The 24819-nt window shown below is 34.2% G+C and overlaps 1 protein-coding gene across 1 annotated transcript in view; it reads right to left on the bottom strand.

The window, feature by feature from the left end:
- LOC150090342 (uncharacterized) overlaps window positions 1-24819 on the bottom strand; it is a 119204-nt gene that overhangs the window by 2263 nt on the left and 92122 nt on the right. The window contains exon 7 of the mRNA XM_090389818.1: window positions 8642-8768. Within this exon, the coding sequence (XP_090245944.1) occupies window positions 8642-8768 (127 nt within the window). The remainder of the gene's footprint in view (window positions 1-8641; window positions 8769-24819) is intronic.

The following is a 24819-nucleotide window of genomic DNA, read 5'->3' as shown; positions in this document are numbered from 1 at the left end:
TGTCTTTCTACTTTATTATTGTGTTCACCGTTGCGACTGAAAAATCTGAATTGTACGTGATACTTGTTAATATTTGGCCATTTTCATACATCCTTATTTTAATTTTCTAATCCAAATCGATCACTTTCCCTTTCTTGGTAGATTTACTAGTAGCGCTGTCACTTATTCTCTTAGTCGGCAACATGATAACAGTCAGAATTAAATTTTCTGAAAAGAACTTCACAGGGTTAAGGCGAAAACTCACTATTATCACCCCGTGCGAGCTCGCATTTTACTAAAACACATTTCTGGAGGTCACTGCCATAAAACAATAAAAACAATGTGCACTTTCCAGGTTACTGGGCTTTTCTGTTAGTGGAATCTATTATAAACGGGTAGTAAACTCTATCTTGTTGTATTTGCGATAATACCAATAGTTGAAATTCTGAGTTTTTATGTTATTATGGTGAAATATAGGTCCCCTTCACTGAAATCTTCAGTCATATAAAAAAATATATAAATAACATAAGTCAGAAGCTATGTAAGTCGGGTACTTACTGTATCGAAAAATGTTCAGCAACCTACGTAAAAAGTATGGCAACAGATAAAAAACTTACCACACACACTACTTGCGGTGTCCAATACACGAGTAGTGCATACTGGACATGCATTTATTTTTTACAATGTTGATTTTAAATCTAATAGCTTCCCTCTATTTTTTACAATGTCACGTATGGTTTGGTCACCAACATTATAATGGTTCATTAGAGATTTAACGGATGCACCATTTTCAAACTTTTGAATAATTTCGAGCTTTTGTTTAATTGAAAGCACAACTCTTGCATTTGCCCATCATTTTCGCGATTTTTAAACAAAAAAACCCGACATCCCTGACATAAATAACAAAACAAAATTTGCCCTTTAGCAGTGCGACAGAACACAATAACCAATGCGACGCACTAAAAGAAACTAAACATTTGGTCTCTCTTTCACTTTTTTTTTTTTTTTTTTGAGTTGTGGATGTGAAGACAGCGGGGGGGTTTCAAGATAATAATCTTGGAGTAGAAGTGTCACGGTCAATCCAATCCCGGTAAATCGAGAGTCTGCTGTAATTAAAGCCTCCATAGTGTGCAGTTTGTAGTCATTATCTAATTTTATTCAAATTATTGCACTTCCTTTGGTTCAAGAGAATAACTGTTTGTGTGCATTGAGAGCATTGCTCACCTCTCCTCATTTTGGAGGTTACGGTAATATTTGACTGTGTTCAAAATGTCAGTCATTCTGACATTTTGAACTGAATCAACATATTTAGCTAAACAATTTAATTGAAATGGACATTGGTTAACACTAATCAGATACAGGCATTCTGACATTCAAAGATGCATGTGTATTATCATAAGTATAACTTCCAAAATGAGGGAGAGCAAATGGAGCTCTCAATGCACTCAAGAAATATTTCTCTTGCGCCAAGATTAGACAATTCAGCAATTTTAATAAAATTAAACAATGACTAGACTAGACAATGCACATTACAGAGGCTTTAATCATCACTAAATTTAATTTAGAAAGATGAATATACATTAAATACTAGACCACACATGGAATTCTTGGAGGCCTGGTGCTTAGAAAGCTACTCTTGCTCAATCAAGTGGGATTATCCACTCACATAACCCCACTAACATTTAAACTGCTACTCTCGTATTCCCATAATGAAAATTGAAAACGAGTGATACTTGAAAAGTAGGTTCTTTTTATTCCACCATATAACAGCTTTTATGGAAGCTTTCATTCCTGTTTTGAAATATTTTTTAGTTAGTTTTAAATAAACACATTACTGAAATGTGCTCCGATACGAGTAAGGTCTTTTTAAAAAGTTTTAAATTTTTGGTTAGTTTTTGATTTTACTTTTAATTTTCTTATAATTTATCCAAAGAGATAGTAGAGGTGAGTCCCTTTAAAAGGAAGCGTTCCTATTTCATATTAATCTTTTTATTTATAAAAATTATACCAAAAATCAACATCCATACAGAATGCACAAAGATGAAGGGCAAGCAAATTAAAAACTACAAATAGATAGATTGGTATTAATGCTAGACCACACAACTAACTACTTATTCCTTAATGAGATGAATGAAAATCATCCACCTAAAGAGGAAAAAATAATGATCAAACAACTTCAGCAGCAGCTGAGCATCAGGTGATAACTAGTTACAAGAAATAATATAAAATTTTGCTGACACGAATGTATCCAAGGAATCTTGTTGAATATATACAGGTAGCCCTCTGTTTACAATGGGGTTCCATTCTTGAAGGAACTGTTGCAAAAAAAGAAAAATGGTGTAAGATGAACTTAATTACATAACGTAAGTCAGTGAGTTACATTTTAGGCCCCTCTCAAAATTGACACAAGTAACATAATATTGTTATATTTAAAGCTCTGAAATTGATGCTATGAATGTAGAAACAGTATTTTTATGAATATAAATCAATTTAATGTAATACAGTATAAAATAACCATACTAAGTATAATTAAAAAAAAAAAAAAAATTATATTTTGTACATTTACTTTGATATGTTTGAAGCCCAGACCGAATGTTTTTGTAAGTGCTGCTGTAAGGGCCCTACATCGATCTTTTTTGACAGTGGCATAATGCAGAGATTTTTCTCCAATGAAGTCCCTGGTTGAGGATCTTCCCTTTTTTTGAAGAAAGCATGCAGTGTTGCTGTCAAGATTTTCTCTTTCTTTCTGTGAGAATCTCAAAATAAGGGTCAATGGGTACCATTACGCACCTTTTCACTTTTGCACTTCCCTCCCAGTCATGGTCGATCTCACAAAGCTCATCAGTGAGGATCTCCATGCCTGAAACTATGCACTGTAGATCGCTTGTATTCATAGATTTTAGAGGAGACTCTTCATCTTTTTCTTTTTCCTCCCCTTCTATTGGCTTAGTTCTTTAGTCAATTCTTCCAAGTCTTCATTGGAAAGCTGCTGTCCATGGCTATCCAACAGCTCTGTTACATTTTCAGCTGTAACCTCATCCAATCCCGTCTGTTGTGCCAGCCTACTAATGTCTTCAACAGTGTTCTCCACTGGCTCTAATCCTGCAAAGTTGTGCATAAATCATGGGGGAAGTTTGTGCCACACTCCATTCAAACAGTTCACTGACACTTCCTTCCAAGCTGCATTGATAATGCCCTTCAAAATGTTGAATGAGCACCAATAATCCTTGACAGTTTTGTCTAACCTGTCCAAAAGCACCATTTCCATGGTCTGGCAGAGGTAATAGGCTTTAAAGGTTGCTATTACCCTCTGATCAATTGGTTGCAAAACTGAAGTGATGTTTGGTGGCATGTAAACAACATCGATGTCCAAAAATGTTCTGATTTCAGCAAGGTATGCAGGATGGCCAGGGGCATTGACTAAGAGAAGAGCCTTGGCTGGTAACTCGCTTTTTTGACAAAAATGGAGCACAGCAGGATAAAATAGGTTTTGTACTAATCCAAGAAGATTTCTTGTGTCATCCAAGCCCTCCTGTTCCATTTCCAGTAGACTGGCAACATGGCTTTGTTTAGGCCCTTGAGAGCATGTGGTGTCATCTGTGAATGGTACACCAACATCGGTTTTAATTTTAAGGTGTCAGTGACATTTGCACCCAGCAGAAGCATTAGCCTGTCTTTTGCAGCCTTGAAAGAGGTGCAGACTGATCTTGATGGGCAATGAAGGTTCGTGATGACAATTTCTTCAAATAAAGTCTGGTGTCATCAACATTAAAAATGAGATCAGGAGGATAATTATCCTCCTGTACAATGGCTTGAAAATGCTGGAAATGTTGCAGCTCCCTCAGCATCTGCACTTGCCCCCTCACCCTTATTTATGTCACACAGCAGCACTTACTTTGACATTTAAATTGCATGAACCATCCCTTGTAACCTAAAAATGTTTCATCACCACCCTTTTTCTTAAGATCTTCAAAAATTGATTTTGCATTATCAGTAATAACAGCTTGAGTCAAAGAATGTTTTCTGATTTGTCATCCATGCACAATGACAATAATTTCTCCATTTTTTTTAAAAGTTTACTTTTGCTATAACTCACTTGCGTCGCACTTACTGTCGTAGTATGTTGCACTGCCTGTTTTAATTTATCTGCATTTTTCATTATGGTACTCACAGTCGATGGAGGCAATATCATACTTCTACACACATTAGGATGTGCCTGACCATCTTCCATTCTACAAATTACCTTCATCTCTTGTTTACAATGTGACAGATATGACTTTTTAGATATTTTCATATTCACTTTACTGCACTTTTCTCAGTAGTCATGGCGGCTCTTATTTTATTAATTTAATCAACAATTTTTAATTAAAAGTCACAAACTGCCACTGTAGAATAGTGGCCCAACAACAGTACACCAACAAGCAAATTGAGCATTCCTCTCCTCTTATCTCCGGCCACCTCATCCCTGACTGGCTTAGATGGTTGATCGGGATAGCTCTCATCTCTGATTGACTATTCTGTTTCTTTACATCATATACATTATTTATAGTTGCTTGCGCATTTTTGAAATTTTTTGATATTTTTGGCCTTCTGGTTTCAAAACATTTGTTATTGTGAATCGGCACAAAACAAACCATCATAAACCAAGGGCTACCTGTACATATCAAAAATCTCTCTTTAAATCCATTCAAGAGTTAGTGCAAATGTCATCTAAGTGTTCTGTCTCAGCAGATAATAATACAAGGTTGGCCAACTAAAAAAGGGATACAGTATATGCATGCACTTATTCCCATCTTCTTCTTCTTTGAGAAAATTTTTCTCTCATAACTAATAATGAACTGAAATTTATGAGAAGTTTTGAACAAACAGTCCTGAATAAACAAGATTGTTAACTGAGTCCAGATGTTATATAAGATAACTATATGAGATCTAAATTTGGAATAACATGAATTTTTTTCAATAAACATATCCGAATTCCCACTTGTTTATATCTAAATGGCTGTCACCTTAAAAGTGGGTGGCTCCATATTTTTATTCCAATGATGCTTCCTTTGCTCTAAATATTTTTGGAATTTCTCTTTTGTAATTAATATTGGAGATTCAACCAATTCTTTGAAATACCTCCAATGGTTGCAAATCTTTTACTTTTTAAGCCACCTTTATTCACCAGACTTTTTTCAATTCAGAAAAAAAGTGTGGTGGATAAGGCAATCAAGATAGGTAATGTTGTTGGCTAACATCATTTTCTGTTAACTGCTTCGCAGAAAGTGCACAATGAACTAGTAAAGGCAAGAAGCCAATTAGTGGATCATAGTTCATTCCTTTTGCATCACATGGAATCTTTAAATGCTTTAGAGTTTCTATATAATAAGTCAGATTGGCTATTCAACCTTGTGGTATGAATTTGCCATTGAACTCAAACACAAACCAGCATTATCTTTGCCTATAATTCTAACATGCATTTTTATCGGTCTGAGGTATGATGGCATTTTTGAGATACTTGTTTCTGAGTCATACCAGAAACAGTGTTCCATCACTAGCTACTATTTTCCTCAAAATATGTTATTTTGTCCAGCTTCCCTTTAAAAAGCAGAACAAATGTCAAGTCTTCATTTAGATGAGTGTTTCGCTATCTAAATTTAATTCTCTTTGGCCATCTTTCTTACAGTTCGATCAACTATCTCAAATTTGGATGGCTGCTTCACACATTCTCATGGACGTTTTCCTTGCCTTTAAGCCTTTCCTGCTGGCCAAAAACTGTTGTTCTTGATATTATTCTGACTCAAAATCTTGTTTTATTCAACATACAAATATCAAGATTTACCTTAACACAAAAATTAATATTCTTTGCTCTAAATAATAGCCAGTCATTTTTATGATGACAAAACAAGATGCACTTCTATTCCCCTTGACTGCTAGCTTATTGGTACTGCAAGTGAATCCTGAATTCAGAAAGAAATAAATTAAGAAAAAAGAAGGCTTTATGGTCTGACATGGTTGCACAGGTCTTCATTAATGACTAAACAATAATCTAAAAGCAGGCATTCCAACATCAAGATAGCAAGGTACAAATGGCTCATGGAACTATTCTGAGAGGCTCACAGTGTTCACAAGCATTTCTTGACAGTTTAAGGTTTCCCTAAAATTATTAACTTTCTTCTAAACAGATGGGGAAATATCTGTTTTCGTTTTTAACAGAAAGAGGTTTCCTACTGAAAGTTACAATGCATTTTTTAAGTGAAGTGTTCAGTCTAATACAACAGACACTACTAAGTAGCAATTACAAGACTGAATTTTTAAAAAACTTCAATATATTAATTATATGAATTAAAGTTTAAACACAAGATTTATTTTTTACAGTTAATTTATAGTGGTAATTTTTATTTTCATGTACTATCTATAGTGGCTCACCACATATTTAAGATTTTAAATGTGGTTCACAGCTGACAAAAAGATGGGAACATCTGATCTAAAGGAAACACACAAAACCTTTTCACAAATGTGTACCTACATAGTCCTACTGAAGGTCTAGCAGCACACCAGTACTATGCAATGCTCTGTTCCAGACATTGTACCCACTGTGCCTACACTTCAAGATGTCTAGACCAGAATCTCATGCACAGTATTACTCACAGCTCATTCAGCCTCATGCTGCATTCTACATATGTTCAATGGAGTTTGAGTCAGGGAACGAGGGGATCACCTGTGTTGCAGACCACTTGCTCACAGGAATAGAATTGGCAAGTGGCCCTAATTCAATGTTCTTTCAGTGTATTTTTCAGTACAGCTGGCAGATGCGAAGTACAGAAAATGGACCAAAGCCTCTGGGTCTTTTTCCCAGAGTATGGGCACATATATTTTCAAGGTCATTTCGAGTATGTTAAAATTAAACTATAAATGTTCCAATAAGTGCTGCAATCTCTTATGTGTGTTTCTAATTATAGAACATGGTTTATAACAGATGTAGCATGAAAACAGATTTTAAAATTGAGGGAGGTGATTGGGTCTGTCAGCTTACCTGATATATAAGACAATATTCTCTTGAATTTATAGCTACAAGTTGATGAAATTGAATCGAGTGATACATAAACAATTGCAAGAAACTATAACAATAAATTTAAATCTGCGGACTACACTTGAGTAGCACTGGTCTAAATGACAAAACTAGTCACATAATGTTGAAGCTCCTTATGATGCAATTACTATTACATTCTTTATATTTAATACCATGACCATTCAGATGTATATTATATCGATAAGACAGCAAACCATAATGGGAAATTCTAAGCACAAAAGTAAAAGGACCAGTATTCTATAATGGGATAAAACATTTTACATATCTGACATTCTTTCATAAAACAGTTTAAAATAAATAGTAAAATGTTAGAAGATACAACTTAAAAATCAAACTATTTTTAAGTTTGTCTTAAAGACTATATTAAGCTTTTCAAATGCTTGCCATCCCAATTTTATGCACTGTTCAATTTCCATCATGAGGGTTCCATCTGTTGAAATTTCTTGTCCAAGGTACCTTTCCACTTCTTCCAGTCCATCAGTCACGAATTTCTTTGGTCTGGTAAATTTGTTGAACATAACCTGTGTTTTCTTCATTTTTATCTTCAAACCAAGCTTCTTGCTTTCATAATGCAGTTCTTCAATGTTTTGCTGTAATTTTTCTGGATCATGGGCAAAGAGAATAATATCATCTGTAAATCGTAAGTGATTCAGGTAATCTCCATTTACCTTGAGTCCTTTATTATTCCAATTTAGCTTGCAAAAAATTCCTTCTAAACAGGCAGAAAATAGTTTTGGGTTGATTGCGTCTTCTTGTCAGATGCCTTTTCTTTTGATGTTGAGCTGAACTTTATCATTGTTGACTCTTATTGATGCAGTTGCATTTTCATATATTGATTGGAGAATACTGATGTAAGCTTCTATGCCTTAGTTGATTAGGGTGTTGACTATTGCTTGTTTTGTGACTGAGTCAAATGCTTTTTCATAGTCAATGAAGGCTATGCATAATGGAAAGTTGTATTCATTGTGCCACTCTATAACTTGTAGCACTGTTTGGATGTGATTGAAGCCACTCCTGAAACCGGCTCATTCTTTGGGTTGTGCTGCATCAAGTACTGTGCCTATTCCTTCTTGAAAGTATCTTTGTAAAAACCTTGTAGACAACTTGCAACAGGCTTATCAGTCGGTAGTTTTTTAAATCTGCCTTGTCAATAGGATGGATTCTGCATTTTTTTTCATGCTCTTTGAGATTCAATTAATTGTACACGAGGTTCCTAACCATTCAATATTTTGAAAAAGTTGGAATGTTTGGCTTGCAAGGCAACTCAGCTCATGAAGTGCTGCAGTATTCTTTTTAAATTATATACTATAATGCTGATCTATTCATGGGCTGAAAGAAGCAGCCAAAAATACTGGCACAAGTCTACACCCTGGCTTGATGCCAGCTACTCAACTCTGCTTGACATGCATTTTGATAGGTTCCTCTCATCACTAATGAACTTTGAACTGACATCTTTAAAAACAAGTAAGCAACTTGGTTGAGAGCAGGAGAAGGAAAGGCTGCAAACCAACAAAATTTAAATTAATATTAAGCACTTGCCTAAATTTATTAAATGTTGATGAAAAACATTAAGCTTTTTCTACACACCTGCAAGTCCCTCTGACTAAGATAAGTTCTTCCACATCCACTAGTCCCATGTCTTGAACCACCGTATGTACACATAAACATTGTACCCAGTGGACTTTGTTCCACACGCTGAACCTTTTCACTGCATCTTTAAGATAAAAAAATAATAATAAATAAATATAAACCAAGTGCATAATACTGCGCACTACTAACCTTCCTTTAGTATATGTACTCTTACTACTCTTTAATTTACCTTCCTGCAGATAGTATTATGTAAATTTAAAAGCACAAATAATGTCAGCTCTTGCTGATATGAGTACACTTTAAAATTTGCATAATGTTCCCTTGTAGTCAATGGATGCAGTGGTGATTGTTGTTGTTGGTTTTTAGGAGCATTAGCAACTAAGGCCATATTGCTCCGGGTATATGCGGTGGTCATTCCCTGACCTTTCCGCATCTTCTGTATTTGATGGTCATTCCCTGACCTTTCCGCATCCTCTGTATTTGGTGGTGACGGGCTCGAACCCCAGTCTAATCAAGAAGCGTGTGCTACGCACTGCCGCTCCTGCCCACCTAGCTACGGAGGTGCCAGTGATTGTTGTCATGGCCAAAACCAGCCAGTCTGACCCCAAGTAGAAGTACTAAAGTAACAACTCATTAAAACAGGCACTTTAGCAACTTTTGATATTTATTGATGAACTGGAGCATTTGTTCAATCGTAAGAACAATCCTTTTCTGTTTTAAATACGATAGTGCACATGAATATAATTAAAAAATAATAAATAAAATTGGAGAAGAATGTTAAAATTAATTGTACAGTAGTAAACGAACATTACAAAATGTATACAGACAATACATGTGACAGATTACATGTATTTCTTTTTGTTATCCATCTTAGACTTTCCATAAGTCAAAGAGATCCTGGATAACCCAGTTTTCTTTGGAAAACTTTTCTAAGCTAAAAAAAGAGGGGGTGGATAAAAAATAATTGACATAGTTGAAACTGTAAATTAAAGCCATGTAGTCAAAAAATACTTTTTCCTTCTTTCTTTTTTTTCTTTAAAGGACTGACTGGGAAGCAAACTAAGGGGGTTATGATGAAGACTAAAGACATTACGTAATGACTGTCCATTACAAACAGAATCACCAAGAATTGGGTTGTGGAATTCAAAAGGAGTAACAGAATCACAGAGGATAAAACTCTGTCTGGACAATCTATGACAGTGTCAACCTCAGAAAACATGCATAGTGTTCATGAATTGATTTTGAAAAATTATGGATTGGGTTATAATACATAGCAAACATATTCCACGAATGAGTTCATAATACTGTCCACAAAGAATCTGACATGAAAAATATTTCAGCAAAATTCTTACCAGAATATCTGAATCAGATACAAGAGGGAGAGGGTGAATTGTGCAAAGACAATTCTAGAAAAATTTTCCCAAAATTCACACTAGTTTATCAGCCAACTAGCGAATATGAATGAAACCTGAGCTCATTACTATGACCCAGATACCAAACAGCAGTCCACGGAGTGGCAATACTTTTTAGGAACAAAGAAGTAATGATATCCACTTGGTACTATCTTTAAAAGGATATATTCATTATGGATAAATATTCTTCCTTACTACTCAAATTTCATGGGCAATTTAAAGGCCAAACAGGGTAAACTCCTTCTCCTCCTCCTGTATGACAGTGTGCCAAAATTAAGGCTTGGGTAACTGTGTACAATTAAAAATTTGTGTTATGAATTGTTATCACATCCACTATAATCTCCAAATATATTTTGGAGAATAAGGAAGATGTGACAATTCAATAATAAAAATCAATGCAGTGACTGAATTCAAATCAGAATCTGTATGCATTACCTACAGTTGATTTTTATCATGGAGACTGCTTTCACTGAAGACTGAGCACCAAGTACTAAGATGCAAATATACTTTTAAATTGTATAGTATGAACAGAATAGGAATCATTATACATTTAAAAATCTGAGATACCTCTAAGCCAGCTATTTTTAAGCTTACTGGTACTCATCAGTTGGTAGGTAGTCTCTATTAGTGAATATACGCAAAACTGTGAATAACGTAATTTGTCTAAGCTAACAGCCAAGCGATATATGGAAGCAAGTCTAACATTTTCAAAACATAACAACCATTATGTTTACCTTCAGTCCCTAGAACTGGGGTTTAGGGTTAAATAACAGCTGTCTTGGCAGTGTCTCAGATTTTTAAATGTACAGCGGATCCATCTACTCTGGTGATGTTTATACAATTTAAAGATATTAGCAACTAAGTGACCATAAGCCCAAGCTTCAGCACCGAGTACTCAGCACTAAAATATCCCCAATCCTAATTTGGCAGCAGGTTCTGCCAAAGCAGCCTGATTGTAGGGGTTAAAGGTAAAGACATACCAGTTGTTTTTTAAAATGGTAGTTTTACTTCCACATATCACTTGGTGTTCGCTTAGATAAAATATATTATTTGCAGTTCAGGATACATTTATTAGTAGGGATTGCCGGCCAACTGATGAGAAGTTAGTAAGCTTCGAAACAGCAGTCCCAGATTTTTAGATATATAACAGATCCACATATTCTTGTGATGATACACAATTTCAAAAGATATTAACAACTTAGGCAAAAACATGGATAACAGTATTTGTCTCCAAGTTAAGCATAAGTCAAACCTTAATGTAGAGTACTTGGCACTTGGTCTTCGGTGAGAGCACAAAGTCTCTCCATTATCAAAATCAAATGCAGGTAATGTGTAACATATTTTGACATAATCCCTTCTAATTACTAACTGTTTCCTGCACTGAAAAAACATTTGAAAGGGTGATAATTTTAGACAAATAATGATGCTACTCATTGTCTAAGGAGTAGTTAAAGAACCAAGACAGTGGGTTCTATTTATGGGGTTCTGAATAAACGAGGGAATGTTGAATCAAGTGTGTCGCCCTTGGAGGTGACCATTCTGAATAAAAGTTAACTGATTTCCTGACTGGTTTAAACGTTTCTATGGCAGGCTTAAAACTTTTCAAATATGCATCATAAAAATAAAAATACAGGAAACTACTATGTCTTCACAGCATATTTCCTGAAGTCAATATAACTTGCACTACAATAGCCAACTGACCCGCATGATAATTAAGCCATAGATTGTCTCTCTCTCTGGCTGCACTGCTCTTAATCATGACTGGCAGCTACTGTTATTCAAGCTTTTTTCCTTCTTCTAAAGAAGAATCATAATTCAATGATCAAAATTTTTTTTCCATAACATACCTTTACAAATCATCCATATTTTGATGAAATGCACTTACTCCATTTCTGCCATTCATCAAAAACACGGTGAAAGCCATTTTTTGACATGCATTTGGGAATCACATTTAATGTCTTCACAACTTCTTCTGTTGACTAAAAATGTTTTCCCTCACAGCATCTTCTTTAAGTTTGGAAATAAAAAATATAAAAAAAAAAAAAAAAAAAAAAAACACAGGATACAACGTCAGGGATGTAGGGCAAATGAGGAACATATCTGACATTAATTCTGGCTAAACATTCAATGACAGCATGAGCAATGTGAGGTCTTGCACTGTCATGATGCATCATCAATCTCACCTGAATGCAACTGTGGTCGTTTGAATCAAACGTAATTTCACAAAGTGTGCAATACTGTTCTGTAGTAAGGCCCTGTAACAGTTGCATGGCACGGCACAACATGCTGATAAACCATTCCTTGAATGTCAAAAAAAGATATGACCATTACCTTTCCTGCAGAAGTCACAACTTTTGCTTTTTTCAGTGTTGCCAATGATGTAGACCTCCAATTACAGCTCTGTTGCTTACTTTCTGGGTTGAAATGGTGAAGCCATCTCATCTGCTGTTATCACCTTGTGCGGAACCTCATCATCTTCAGTAACCATCCATTGCAGCTCCTGACAAACCCAGTGTTCTCCCCAGGATCTATCAAATGGGTGCACCATCTGGTGAATTTAACTGACCACCCAGCTAAAATTTAAGCGATTCTCGTGGTACTGTACGGTACTGCTCACTGATCTCAATCAATATTAATTCGAACATACTATGCGATCAAGGTCAATGCGACAGGAGCATATGAAGTTAAATTATGCAATTAATTTTTGCTCTGGATTGCTTAAGCCACATTTATAAATAACAGAAAATTTTATAATACTGCGAAGTATTACACCTCCCCACCCGGCTACTTCATAATGCCACATGGCTGGCAAAATTTTCTGGGGAGAAGACTGAAAAACTTCTATAAGAATTTGCTGTTGCTCAGGTGTGAGCAACCTTGAAACCCAGCATCCACAAACGCATGTCACATGCAAATGGTCATTAAGAATACCATGCATGCTTCCCATCAGTATTCTCAACATCTCTGCTAGTTGCTTTACTGTTATACAACAATCTTCTCTCATGATTATATAAGCAGTTCTTATGGTTTCTGTGGTGTCAGCCATGGGTGGAGCTCCAGGACTGTTGATTTTTGTGATTGAATCACATCCATCTTTAAATACAGATTCACCATAAGCTTCTTTTAACATTTCATATGCTTCAGCTGATGTTTTCTTGAGATGGAAACAAAATTTGAGAGCGGCATACATACTGTTCCTCATGTGTCATGTCCATTGTTCTGTAGGCAAAACTGAACAGGCATAAACTTGACCAACTGTCAAGACCACACCATGCATACAAGTGAACTGCTTAGTTGCTATGTGATGCTGCTTGGTTTTGTCTTAAATTCCATGGCTCAGCTAGAAACAGCAAGCAGTGCAGTTGCTTGTGAAAAATTATGATCATTATTTACTGGTTGTTGTTGTTATTTGGAGCATTAGCAAGTAAGTCCATATTGCTCCGGGGATATGCGGTGGTCATTCCCTGACCTTTCCGCATCCTCCGTATTTGGTGGTCACGGGCTCAAACCCCAGTCTAATCAAGAAGGGTGTGCTATGCACTGCTGTTCTTGCCCACCTGGCTATGGAGGCGCCTATTATTTACTAAACAGCCCCTCATATTAGTATAGTATTTACTTTTAACCTATATTATTAATTAATGGTGCCAATCATGCACACATTGTACACAAAGAATCTTAAAAATTTCCGTACAATTCTGTGTTCATGTACACAGTGTGTATGCCCTTCCTGTTTTCTGTAGAACTTTCACTTTCAGCTTCAATTTCACATGCTCCATATCATGAAGTAGGGGAAGTGAGATAATAATTGTTTTTGGCTAACAAGAATGCCATTCTGAAAGATATTGTTCTGTTCTTATTATCCAATACAGTATCAGAATAAAGAATAAATTTTTAGATGCACAATTTTAAAAAATTTCTTTCCTCTTATCCCAAAAAATTTAAATGGCATAACTGTTAAAGGGTAAAAATGGGATAAGTAGAGAAGTGGGCTAGTTAACATTTTTTTTTTTCCAATTAAACTTAACTACAACATCTATGATTATTACAAATTATAATTTATATTTGCAGTAACTAACTATTTATAGTGTACTCATGAGGGAAAAAGAAATATTTTTTGATAAATATTCATACATGGCCACACTATAAAATTCTAAAGGTTGAGATGTGAAACTGTGTGATCAATTAGGTTACAAAGTAATTTAAAAAAAAAAAAAAAAAAAATTATTGCAACTATTGAGATGATATTTCAGAAATTTACTGTATGCAGTATCATTAACCAGGATAACAAAATGAATTTAAAATATCATATGCACACTCTTAGTTAAGATGATATCTGCTCTACAATGTCATCAACTTTTGCTCCTGGCAGACATACCTGGTTGTATTCCACCTATCCTTTTTACATAATAAAGTGTTTCTCAACCTTTTCGTTGTTGTGGCACACTTTTAAAGATGCTAAAATTTTGCGGCACACTACAATCGCTATTATATATACATATATATATAAGTTAGTAGTCGTGAAAGGCAAAGTGCTAGGGTTACTTGACTGGTAATGCTAAAACTTTCCCGATTCCTTACACCAGGGGTCGCTAGTCTATACCACATACCGGAGCCCACATTCAGTCTAAACATTTCTCCACAACAGTACAGATCGCTACAACCACATGTAAGTTATCCCTTTCTTGCTTTTTATTCTTGTTATTCTTTATTTCCAGCCTCTGTCGGGTCAGCCATGAAATACAACGATGCATTATCAATATTAATATTAAATTTAAACATTGACTTAAACAAATTATTTTAACTGACCTACCTAAACTATTTATTAAAACAAATAAACAAATTATTTTAACTGACTTAAACAAACCCTTCCTAGTGTACCACGTGGGGCTGTATTTCATGTCAGAAACAGAGGCTATATCCACTTATTGCCGTTTCCTCCTTTGATTTTGGTGGCTGGCCCTAGATAAAGGCGCTGAAATCACAGGACGAACAGCACTAAGTTATTCTTATTATTCATTATTACTTCTCTTTTATCTTAGCTCCCTGCTTTGTTCACTGTGATTGCGATCACAGTTCCGTTCACCCTTTGCCTTTCACGACTACTAACTTATGGTCATTGGGTACTTTCTGCATATAGCAGTGTCCCAGATCTATAATCCATTATTATTATTTTTATTTCTATTATCAATAATATCTTAAACTGTTGCTACCTTTAAAACACACATACATATATAAACATATACATATATATATATATACATATATATAAAGCATCCATAATATTACTGAGTTTAGGTTGTAAAGATGTAAAATTATAGTTAAAGTGTAATATATAGAACACCCAATTAATGCCATCAAACGATCGAACATTACATCGGACGTTATGTATATACTAAATAGATACGTTATAGTGTAAAGTTAATATCTTTAAAGTTTGAAAATCCATATAGCCATAGTCCTGCCATATCTCCAGTATACATGAAAACCAAAATATAAATCATATTAAGTAAATTAATAAAATAATAAAATAATAAGCCCAACACAGGAAAATTATTTTGCAAGGAACTTTGTCGAGGGCTAAACCCTTACAAAATAACCAACCCATGCTAGACTGAGCCATCGGTTTCTGTTATCATCTGCCTGTATACTAAAGCCAAAATAATATAATAGTGGAAATGTGGAATAATTTAGTATAACATTAACGTAAGATTTGAGACAAATGTAAGTCTAGAATGCCAAAACAACAAGTGTCGTACCGTAATACATAACAACAATTTATAAATGATACAGGCTGGATGATATTTAGCCCGACCGATCGCTACCACATTATAAGCACAACTGAGTAATTATTAAAATTTTTTTTTTTTTTTTTTTTTTGCTGAACACAATTTAGCATAAAATTTTGCAGAAAATAGCTAATAAAGCTAACCGAAGGAGAACGGAAAAATGTATAGTAGAGCAATAGTACCTCACTCCCCCTCGAATTACTCTAATAGTTCGCGAGGTATGAAAAATAAGGCAAGAGGAAAGCTAAAAGCAAAAAGAAAGAAAAGGTCAATTTATCGATAGTACATCGGATATTAACCGGGAGCGTAACTTCCCGACCCTAAAAGTAGGGATCCTGGTTAGGTAGTAAAGGCCTGTAAAAATATATCAATCGAATAAAAAGAAAAAGAAGAAAAAGAAAAAGGAAAAAACGGAATGGCTAATTCCTAATAAAGTTTACTTTAAGTATGACATAAATAATGTCAGATAAAGTCAAATTGTCAGTAATGCTAAGAGAACGAAAGACGGAACCTGTCAGATAAGGTCGAATTGTCAGTAATGCTTAGAGAACAAAAGAGGGGACATGGTAAAAACCCCGTAAGGAATCTACCAAGCATACTTTACCGTAGCCCAAGGCGGGAAAAACAAAACGCCTGCAGCAACCTCACTAGACTTATATAACTACAAAGCGTCATGCGCCACCTAAGATTTGTCAAGAATTAGCCGGTGTTTTTTGGATGAACAAAAGCATAATAGCGCCCTCTATAATAGAGAAAACAAAACCAATAATACTCAGATGTAGAAGAGAAATCCTAGTATAATATAGAATTCATTCCTACTGTAAAGAACCCATATAGGTACCACTTTTCTAAGGCGTAAGCTATATATAGCGAGTTCAAAACAGCAGTCCCTAGTATGTACATGTATATACAAAGGCTAATTAGTACACCACTCGCTATATCTATACCCTATATTAAAAAACAATAATGATTACATTAAGACCACGGCAATATCCAAAATGTATATAACAGTTTAATAAACTGCCTGCCTAATATTTTCGATAATTTCCAACTGGTTTAAATTATCGTGGTACTTTTTTAGTGCTATGGATAAAGCAGTACACATATGTTTCAAAATGAAATTATATGGGAAACCGTTATCCAATAATTTATGCTTAAGATCGATAAGCGCATATATAACATCACTTTTATTATTACAAATATATACTCTTCTGATAGTTTGTGTCACTATAATGTTTTTAAGTATACGTACAGAGATATTAGTACCCCAACGGGTTAAGTCTATAGTTTTGAAATTGAATTCTTTGCGTTTGTCAAATAGCTTGGTATATAGTGTATTATTATTAATCTGAATATCTATGTCCAGATATGCTACTTTAAAAGGGTCACCGTTGTTAGTGACTTCTAGAACCAACTCCTGCGGGTAGTGTTTAACCGCTTCTGTAAGAAAGCTAGTATTGTTGAACACAATTAGGTCATCAATATATCTGAACATATGGATATCTTTAACAAAGTTGTTTTCAAAATGATGCAGATATAAGTTGGCGATGAGACACGAGCTACTCGCCCCCATGGCAATGCCAGCATGCTGTATGAAAATATTACTACCATTATAAATATAGCTGTTGGAAATACAAAGATTAATCAAGTTATCCCAATAATTACGTTGGCAGGGTAAAATTTGGCTATATTCTGTAAAATAATTATTTAACACCAATTTTAGACTATCATGTGGGATGCTAGTAAATAAATTTTTGAAATCATATGTATTTATATGTTTGATGCTATTCATATTGTTCTTTATAAAGGTTAAAATAGGTCTATTGTTATTAATAATTCTGGAGGAATCTATAGCCTTGAAAATCATGCTGAGCAATTCAACTAGCTTACTATGTGGGACTTTTGAGTAGCTATTTCTACAAGATGTAATAAATCTGAAACTAATAGGCGATTTGTGAAACTTGGGAATACCATACAAATACGGAAAATTAGTATTATAGTTACTAATTTTTAACCTTTTTTGTATAGCCAGTAGCTTTTTGGTAATAGTACCAAGGTTACAGTTAGATTTAGTATATGTAGCACTGCTATGTAGTTCATTGTATAATAGTGTGGCATAGAATTTTTTGCAGATGAAACTGTAATTATTAGCGGCCTTATCTATAGTTGTTATGATAAATATATCCTGTAACTCCTTTAAATGTCGTTTGATTAACTGCATATTATATCTTTTGCTATCTCTAATGGTATGATGCTTCCTATGTAAAAGCATACTAAATATATGTTGTTTAAAATCGCTATTAGTAAGAACTAGCCAATTATAGAAGGCCTCTAGTGGTAAATTAAACTTATAGGCCAATTTAAGGCAAAAATGCATAAGGTCAGAATGTATTAGTTTGGTTATAAGATTAGCATTAAGGCTAGTGTTAGGTCTGTATTTAAAACCGTAGGAAAGAACAGATCTCAATTCCTGGTGAGGAACCAGGTTAAGATTACCAGTAATTACATGCCCATGATGTAAGTCAACGAAATCATGGTATTGTGGTAAGTGGCAGTAGCAAATAGCATCCTGGTAGACATTATCTAAGTTGCAGGCTAGCTGCTTATAATTACAAGCAGTAAGCCCAAAAGGTTTATTGTAACTAAACCTAGTTACTATATTCCTATTACTGAGTGGAAAACTGCTAACATGTTTATTTAATATCTCCTTTAACGGTAAGTAGTCAAATATAATGTTACTGAATTTAATATTGATATAGATGTTATGGATAACAGGTTTATTACATAGACGATATTTAAAAATATCCCTAAGTAAGTGGTCAAGATGCTGGTTACGATGTGAATATGTCTGGTTAATTTTTTCTAAGGCTTTTAACTTGCTATGCTTGAGGCCGAATAAGATATCATGTATGAGTTTAATATTTATAACATTTTTATCCCAAGTATCCAGCATGTCGGTAAATTTTCCTAAAGTATGCTTAGTGCGCATTTGAATGCCAGTACCAGTATTGTTAAAAACTTTGTTTCTCATCTTACTACGTGGCAATTTAGGCTGGGATCTATTAGCCATATGAAAAAGTTTATAAACACAAGTATCTAAACTACCAATATTATAATTACGTCCATTAAACAAACTATTGAGACCATAAGGGTACAGGGTTTTATATTTAAGAATATTGCAGTTTTCACGTTGTAATCTAATGCTGTGTCTATGTTCAATATCTAATATAGTAATAGAAATATTATCGAAACTATGTGTTTGGAAGTGCTGCAGTTCAATGTCATTTTTATTAACAAAATTATTAATATGGGATCTGTGCCCATTAATTCTAATATGTAATTCACCTCCTGTTTGTCCAATATACTTAGCCATACACGTATTACATGTAATTAGGTAAATAGCTCCCCTAGAATGGCAGAAAACCGGATCATAGGTATTATGGGAGACATGTTTAATGTTCATGGCCGGGCAAGTTTGACATCTCATATTGTTGCATTTGTTGAATTTTAAGTATAGCTCCGATGCAAAAGTCCTCGTGTCCAAATGTAAGTTATTGTCTATAGTATCATTAACCGGGCGGTTACTTGGTAAGCCTAATACATTAGATGCAACATGGCTATTTTGGTTACTTATCGGATCACTCATAGCCATAGTAGAATCCGCGGTACAGTTTAGCCTACGCGACCGACGTAGTATCTTATGATTATTCAAAGTGTAGTAACTCATGATAGTATTATAAGGTAAAAATAACTAAAAAATGGGGGAAATACAGTTAACCATCGACTATATATCTTACCAAACTCACAGAGTATGATAACTAGCATAATAGTATCCTTATACTTTAATATAGCGAAAACAAAAATATTGATATAAAAAGATGTAGAAATTTAATGTAATTAGATAACGATAACGATAAGGAGAATCCTTGCAGACCAGTCAATACAAAGGCAAACTCCTAATTAATAAAGCATCCATAATATTACTGAGTTTAGGTTGTAAAGATGTAAAATTATAGTTAAAGTGTAATATATAGAACACCCAATTAATGCCATCAAACGATCGAACATTACATCGGACGTTATGTATATACTAAATAGATACGTTATAGTGTAAAGTTAATATCTTTAAAGTTTGAAAATCCATATAGCCATAGTCCTGCCATATCTCCAGTATACATGAAAACCAAAATATAAATCATATTAAGTAAATTAATAAAATAATAAAATAATAAGCCCAACACAGGAAAATTATTTTGCAAGGAACTTTGTCGAGGGCTAAACCCTTACAAAATAACCAACCCATGCTAGACTGAGCCATCGGTTTCTGTTATCATCTGCCTGTATACTAAAGCCAAAATAATATAATAGTGGAAATGTGGAATAATTTAGTATAACATTAACGTAAGATTTGAGACAAATGTAAGTCTAGAATGCCAAAACAACAAGTGTCGTACCGTAATACATAACAACAATTTATAAATGATACAGGCTGGATGATATTTAGCCCGACCGATCGCTACCACATTATAAGCACAACTGAGTAATTATTAAAATTTTTTTTTTTTTTTTTTTTGCTGAACACAATTTAGCATAAAATTTTGCAGAAAATAGCTAATAAAGCTAACCGAAGGAGAACGGAAAAATGTATAGTAGAGCAATAGTACCTCACTCCCCCTCGAATTACTCTAATAGTTCGCGAGGTATGAAAAATAAGGCAAGAGGAAAGCTAAAAGCAAAAAGAAAGAAAAGGTCAATTTATCGATAGTACATCGGATATTAACCGGGAGCGTAACTTCCCGACCCTAAAAGTAGGGATCCTGGTTAGGTAGTAAAGGCCTGTAAAAATATATCAATCGAATAAAAAGAAAAAGAAGAAAAAGAAAAAGGAACAAACGGAATGGCTAATTCCTAATAAAGTTTACTTTAAGTATGACATAAATAATGTCAGATAAAGTCAAATTGTCAGTAATGCTAAGAGAACGAAAGACGGAACCTGTCAGATAAGGTCGAATTGTCAGTAATGCTTAGAGAACAAAAGAGGGGACATGGTAAAAACCCCGTAAGGAATCTACCAAGCATACTTTACCGTAGCCCAAGGCGGGAAAAACAAAACGCCTGCAGCAACCTCACTAGACTTATATAACTACAAAGCGTCATGCGCCACCTAAGATTTGTCAAGAATTAGCCGGTGTTTTTTGGATGAACAAAAGCATAATAGCGCCCTCTATAATAGAGAAAACAAAACCAATAATACTCAGATGTAGAAGAGAAATCCTAGTATAATATAGAATTCATTCCTACTGTAAAGAACCCATATAGGTACCACTTTTCTAAGGCGTAAGCTATATATAGCGAGTTCAAAACAGCAGTCCCTAGTATGTACATGTATATACAAAGGCTAATTAGTACACCACTCGCTATATCTATACCCTATATTAAAAAACAATAATGATTACATTAAGACCACGGCAATATCCAAAATGTATATAACAGTTTAATAAACTGCCTGCCTAATATTTTCGATAATTTCCAACTGGTTTAAATTATCGTGGTACTTTTTTAGTGCTATGGATAAAGCAGTACTCATATGTTTCAAAATGAAATTATATGGGAAACCGTTATCCAATAATTTATGCTTAAGATCGATAAGCGCATATATAACATCACTTTTATTATTACAAATATATACTCTTCTGATAGTTTGTGTCACTATAATGTTTTTAAGTATACGTACAGAGATATTAGTACCCCAACGGGTTAAGTCTATAGTTTTGAAATTGAATTCTTTGCGTTTGTCAAATAGCTTGGTATATAGTGTATTATTATTAATCTGAATATCTATGTCCAGATATGCTACTTTAAAAGGGTCACCGTTGTTAGTGACTTCTAGAACCAACTCCTGCGGGTAGTGTTTAACCGCTTCTGTAAGAAAGCTAGTATTGTTGAACACAATTAGGTCATCAATATATCTGAACATATGGATATCTTTAACAAAGTTGTTTTCAAAATGATGCAGATATAAGTTGGCGATGAGACACGAGCTACTCGCCCCCATGGCAATGCCAGCATGCTGTATGAAAATATTACTACCATTATAAATATAGCTGTTGGAAATACAAAGATTAATCAAGTTATCCCAATAATTACGTTGGCAGGGTAAAATTTGGCTATATTCTGTAAAATAATTATTTAACACCAATTTTAGACTATCATGTGGGATGCTAGTAAATAAATTTTTGAAATCATATGTATTTATATGTTTGATGCTATTCATATTGTTCTTTATAAAGGTTAAAATAGGTCTATTGTTATTAATAATTCTGGAGGAATCTATAGCCTTGAAAATCATGCTGAGCAATTCAACTAGCTTACTATGTGGGACTTTTGAGTAGCTATTTCTACAAGATGTAATAAATCTGAAACTAATAGGCGATTTGTGAAACTTGGGAATACCATACAAATACGGAAAATTAGTATTATAGTTACTAATTTTTAACCTTTTTTGTATAGCCAGTAGCTTTTTGGTAATAGTACCAAGGTTACAGTTAGATTTAGTATATGTAGCACTGCTATGTAGTTCATTGTATAATAGTGTGGCATAGAATTTTTTGCAGATGAAACTGTAATTATTAGCGGCCTTATCTATAGTTGTTATGATAAATATATCCTGTAACTCCTTTAAATGTCGTTTGATTAACTGCATATTATATCTTTTGCTATCTCTAATGGTATGATGCTTCCTATGTAAAAGCATACTAAATATATGTTGTTTAAAATCGCTATTAGTAAGAACTAGCCAATTATAGAAGGCCTCTAGTGGTAAATTAAACTTATAGGCCAATTTAAGGCAAAAATGCATAAGGTCAGAATGTATTAGTTTGGTTATAAGATTAGCATTAAGGCTAGTGTTAGGTCTGTATTTAAAACCGTAGGAAAGAACAGATCTCAATTCCTGGTGAGGAACCAGGTTAAGATTACCAGTAATTACATGCCCATGATGTAAGTCAACGAAATCATGGTATTGTGGTAAGTGGCAGTAGCAAATAGCATCCTGGTAGACATTATCTAAGTTGCAGGCTAGCTGCTTATAATTACAAGCAGTAAGCCCAAAAGGTTTATTGTAACTAAACCTAGTTACTATATTCCTATTACTGAGTGGAAAACTGCTAACATGTTTATTTAATATCTCCTTTAACGGTAAGTAGTCAAATATAATGTTACTGAATTTAATATTGATATAGATGTTATGGATAACAGGTTTATTACATAGACGATATTTAAAAATATCCCTAAGTAAGTGGTCAAGATGCTGGTTACGATGTGAATATGTCTGGTTAATTTTTTCTAAGGCTTTTAACTTGCTATGCTTGAGGCCGAATAAGATATCATGTATGAGTTTAATATTTATAACATTTTTATCCCAAGTATCCAGCATGTCGGTAAATTTTCCTAAAGTATGCTTAGTGCGCATTTGAATGCCAGTACCAGTATTGTTAAAAACTTTGTTTCTCATCTTACTACGTGGCAATTTAGGCTGGGATCTATTAGCCATATGAAAAAGTTTATAAACACAGGTATCTAAACTACCAATATTATAATTACGTCCATTAAACAAACTATTGAGACCATAAGGGTACAGGGTTTTATATTTAAGAATATTGCAGTTTTCACGTTGTAATCTAATGCTGTGTCTATGTTCAATATCTAATATAGTAATAGAAATATTATCGAAACTATGTGTTTGGAAGTGCTGCAGTTCAATGTCATTTTTATTAACAAAATTATTAATATGGGATCTGTGCCCATTAATTCTAATATGTAATTCACCTCCTGTTTGTCCAATATACTTAGCCATACACGTATTACATGTAATTAGGTAAATAGCTCCCCTAGAATGGCAGAAAACCGGATCATAGGTATTATGGGAGACATGTTTAATGTTCATGGCCGGGCAAGTTTGACATCTCATATTGTTGCATTTGTTGAATTTTAAGTATAGCTCCGATGCAAAAGTCCTCGTGTCCAAATGTAAGTTATTGTCTATAGTATCATTAACCGGGCGGTTACTTGGTAAGCCTAATACATTAGATGCAACATGGCTATTTTGGTTACTTATCGGATCACTCATAGCCATAGTAGAATCCGCGGTACAGTTTAGCCTACGCGACCGACGTAGTATCTTATGATTATTCAAAGTGTAGTAACTCATGATAGTATTATAAGGTAAAAATAACTAAAAAATGGGGGAAATACAGTTAACCATCGACTATATATCTTACCAAACTCACAGAGTATGATAACTAGCATAATAGTATCCTTATACTTTAATATAGCGAAAACAAAAATATTGATATAAAAAGATGTAGAAATTTAATGTAATTAGATAACCAGTCTAATTTAAACCAGTTGGAAATTATCGAAAATATTAGGCAGGCAGTTTATTAAACTGTTATATACATTTTGGATATTGCCGTGGTCTTAATGTAATCATTATTGTTTTTTAATATAGGGTATAGATATAGCGAGTGGTGTACTAATTAGCCTTTGTATATACATGTACATACTAGGGACTGCTGTTTTGAACTCGCTATATATAGCTTACGCCTTAGAAAAGTGGTACCTATATGGGTTCTTTACAGTAGGAATGAATTCTATATTATACTAGGATTTCTCTTCTACATCTGAGTATTATTGGTTTTGTTTTCTCTATTATAGAGGGCGCTATTATGCTTTTGTTCATCCAAAAAACACCGGCTAATTCTTGACAAATCTTAGGTGGCGCATGACGCTTTGTAGTTATATAAGTCTAGTGAGGTTGCTGCAGGCGTTTTGTTTTTCCCGCCTTGGGCTACGGTAAAGTATGCTTGGTAGATTCCTTACGGGGTTTTTACCATGTCCCCTCTTTTGTTCTCTAAGCATTACTGACAATTCGACCTTATCTGACAGGTTCCGTCTTTCGTTCTCTTAGCATTACTGA

The sequence above is a fragment of the Mastigoproctus giganteus genome, chromosome 2 (assembly GCF_048544385.1).
Source record: "Mastigoproctus giganteus isolate SK-2022 chromosome 2, ASM4854438v1, whole genome shotgun sequence".
NCBI lineage: Eukaryota > Metazoa > Arthropoda > Arachnida > Uropygi > Thelyphonidae > Mastigoproctus > Mastigoproctus giganteus.
The sequence above is the reverse complement of the archived record's forward strand: the minus strand, read 5'-3'. Positions and strand labels throughout refer to the sequence as shown.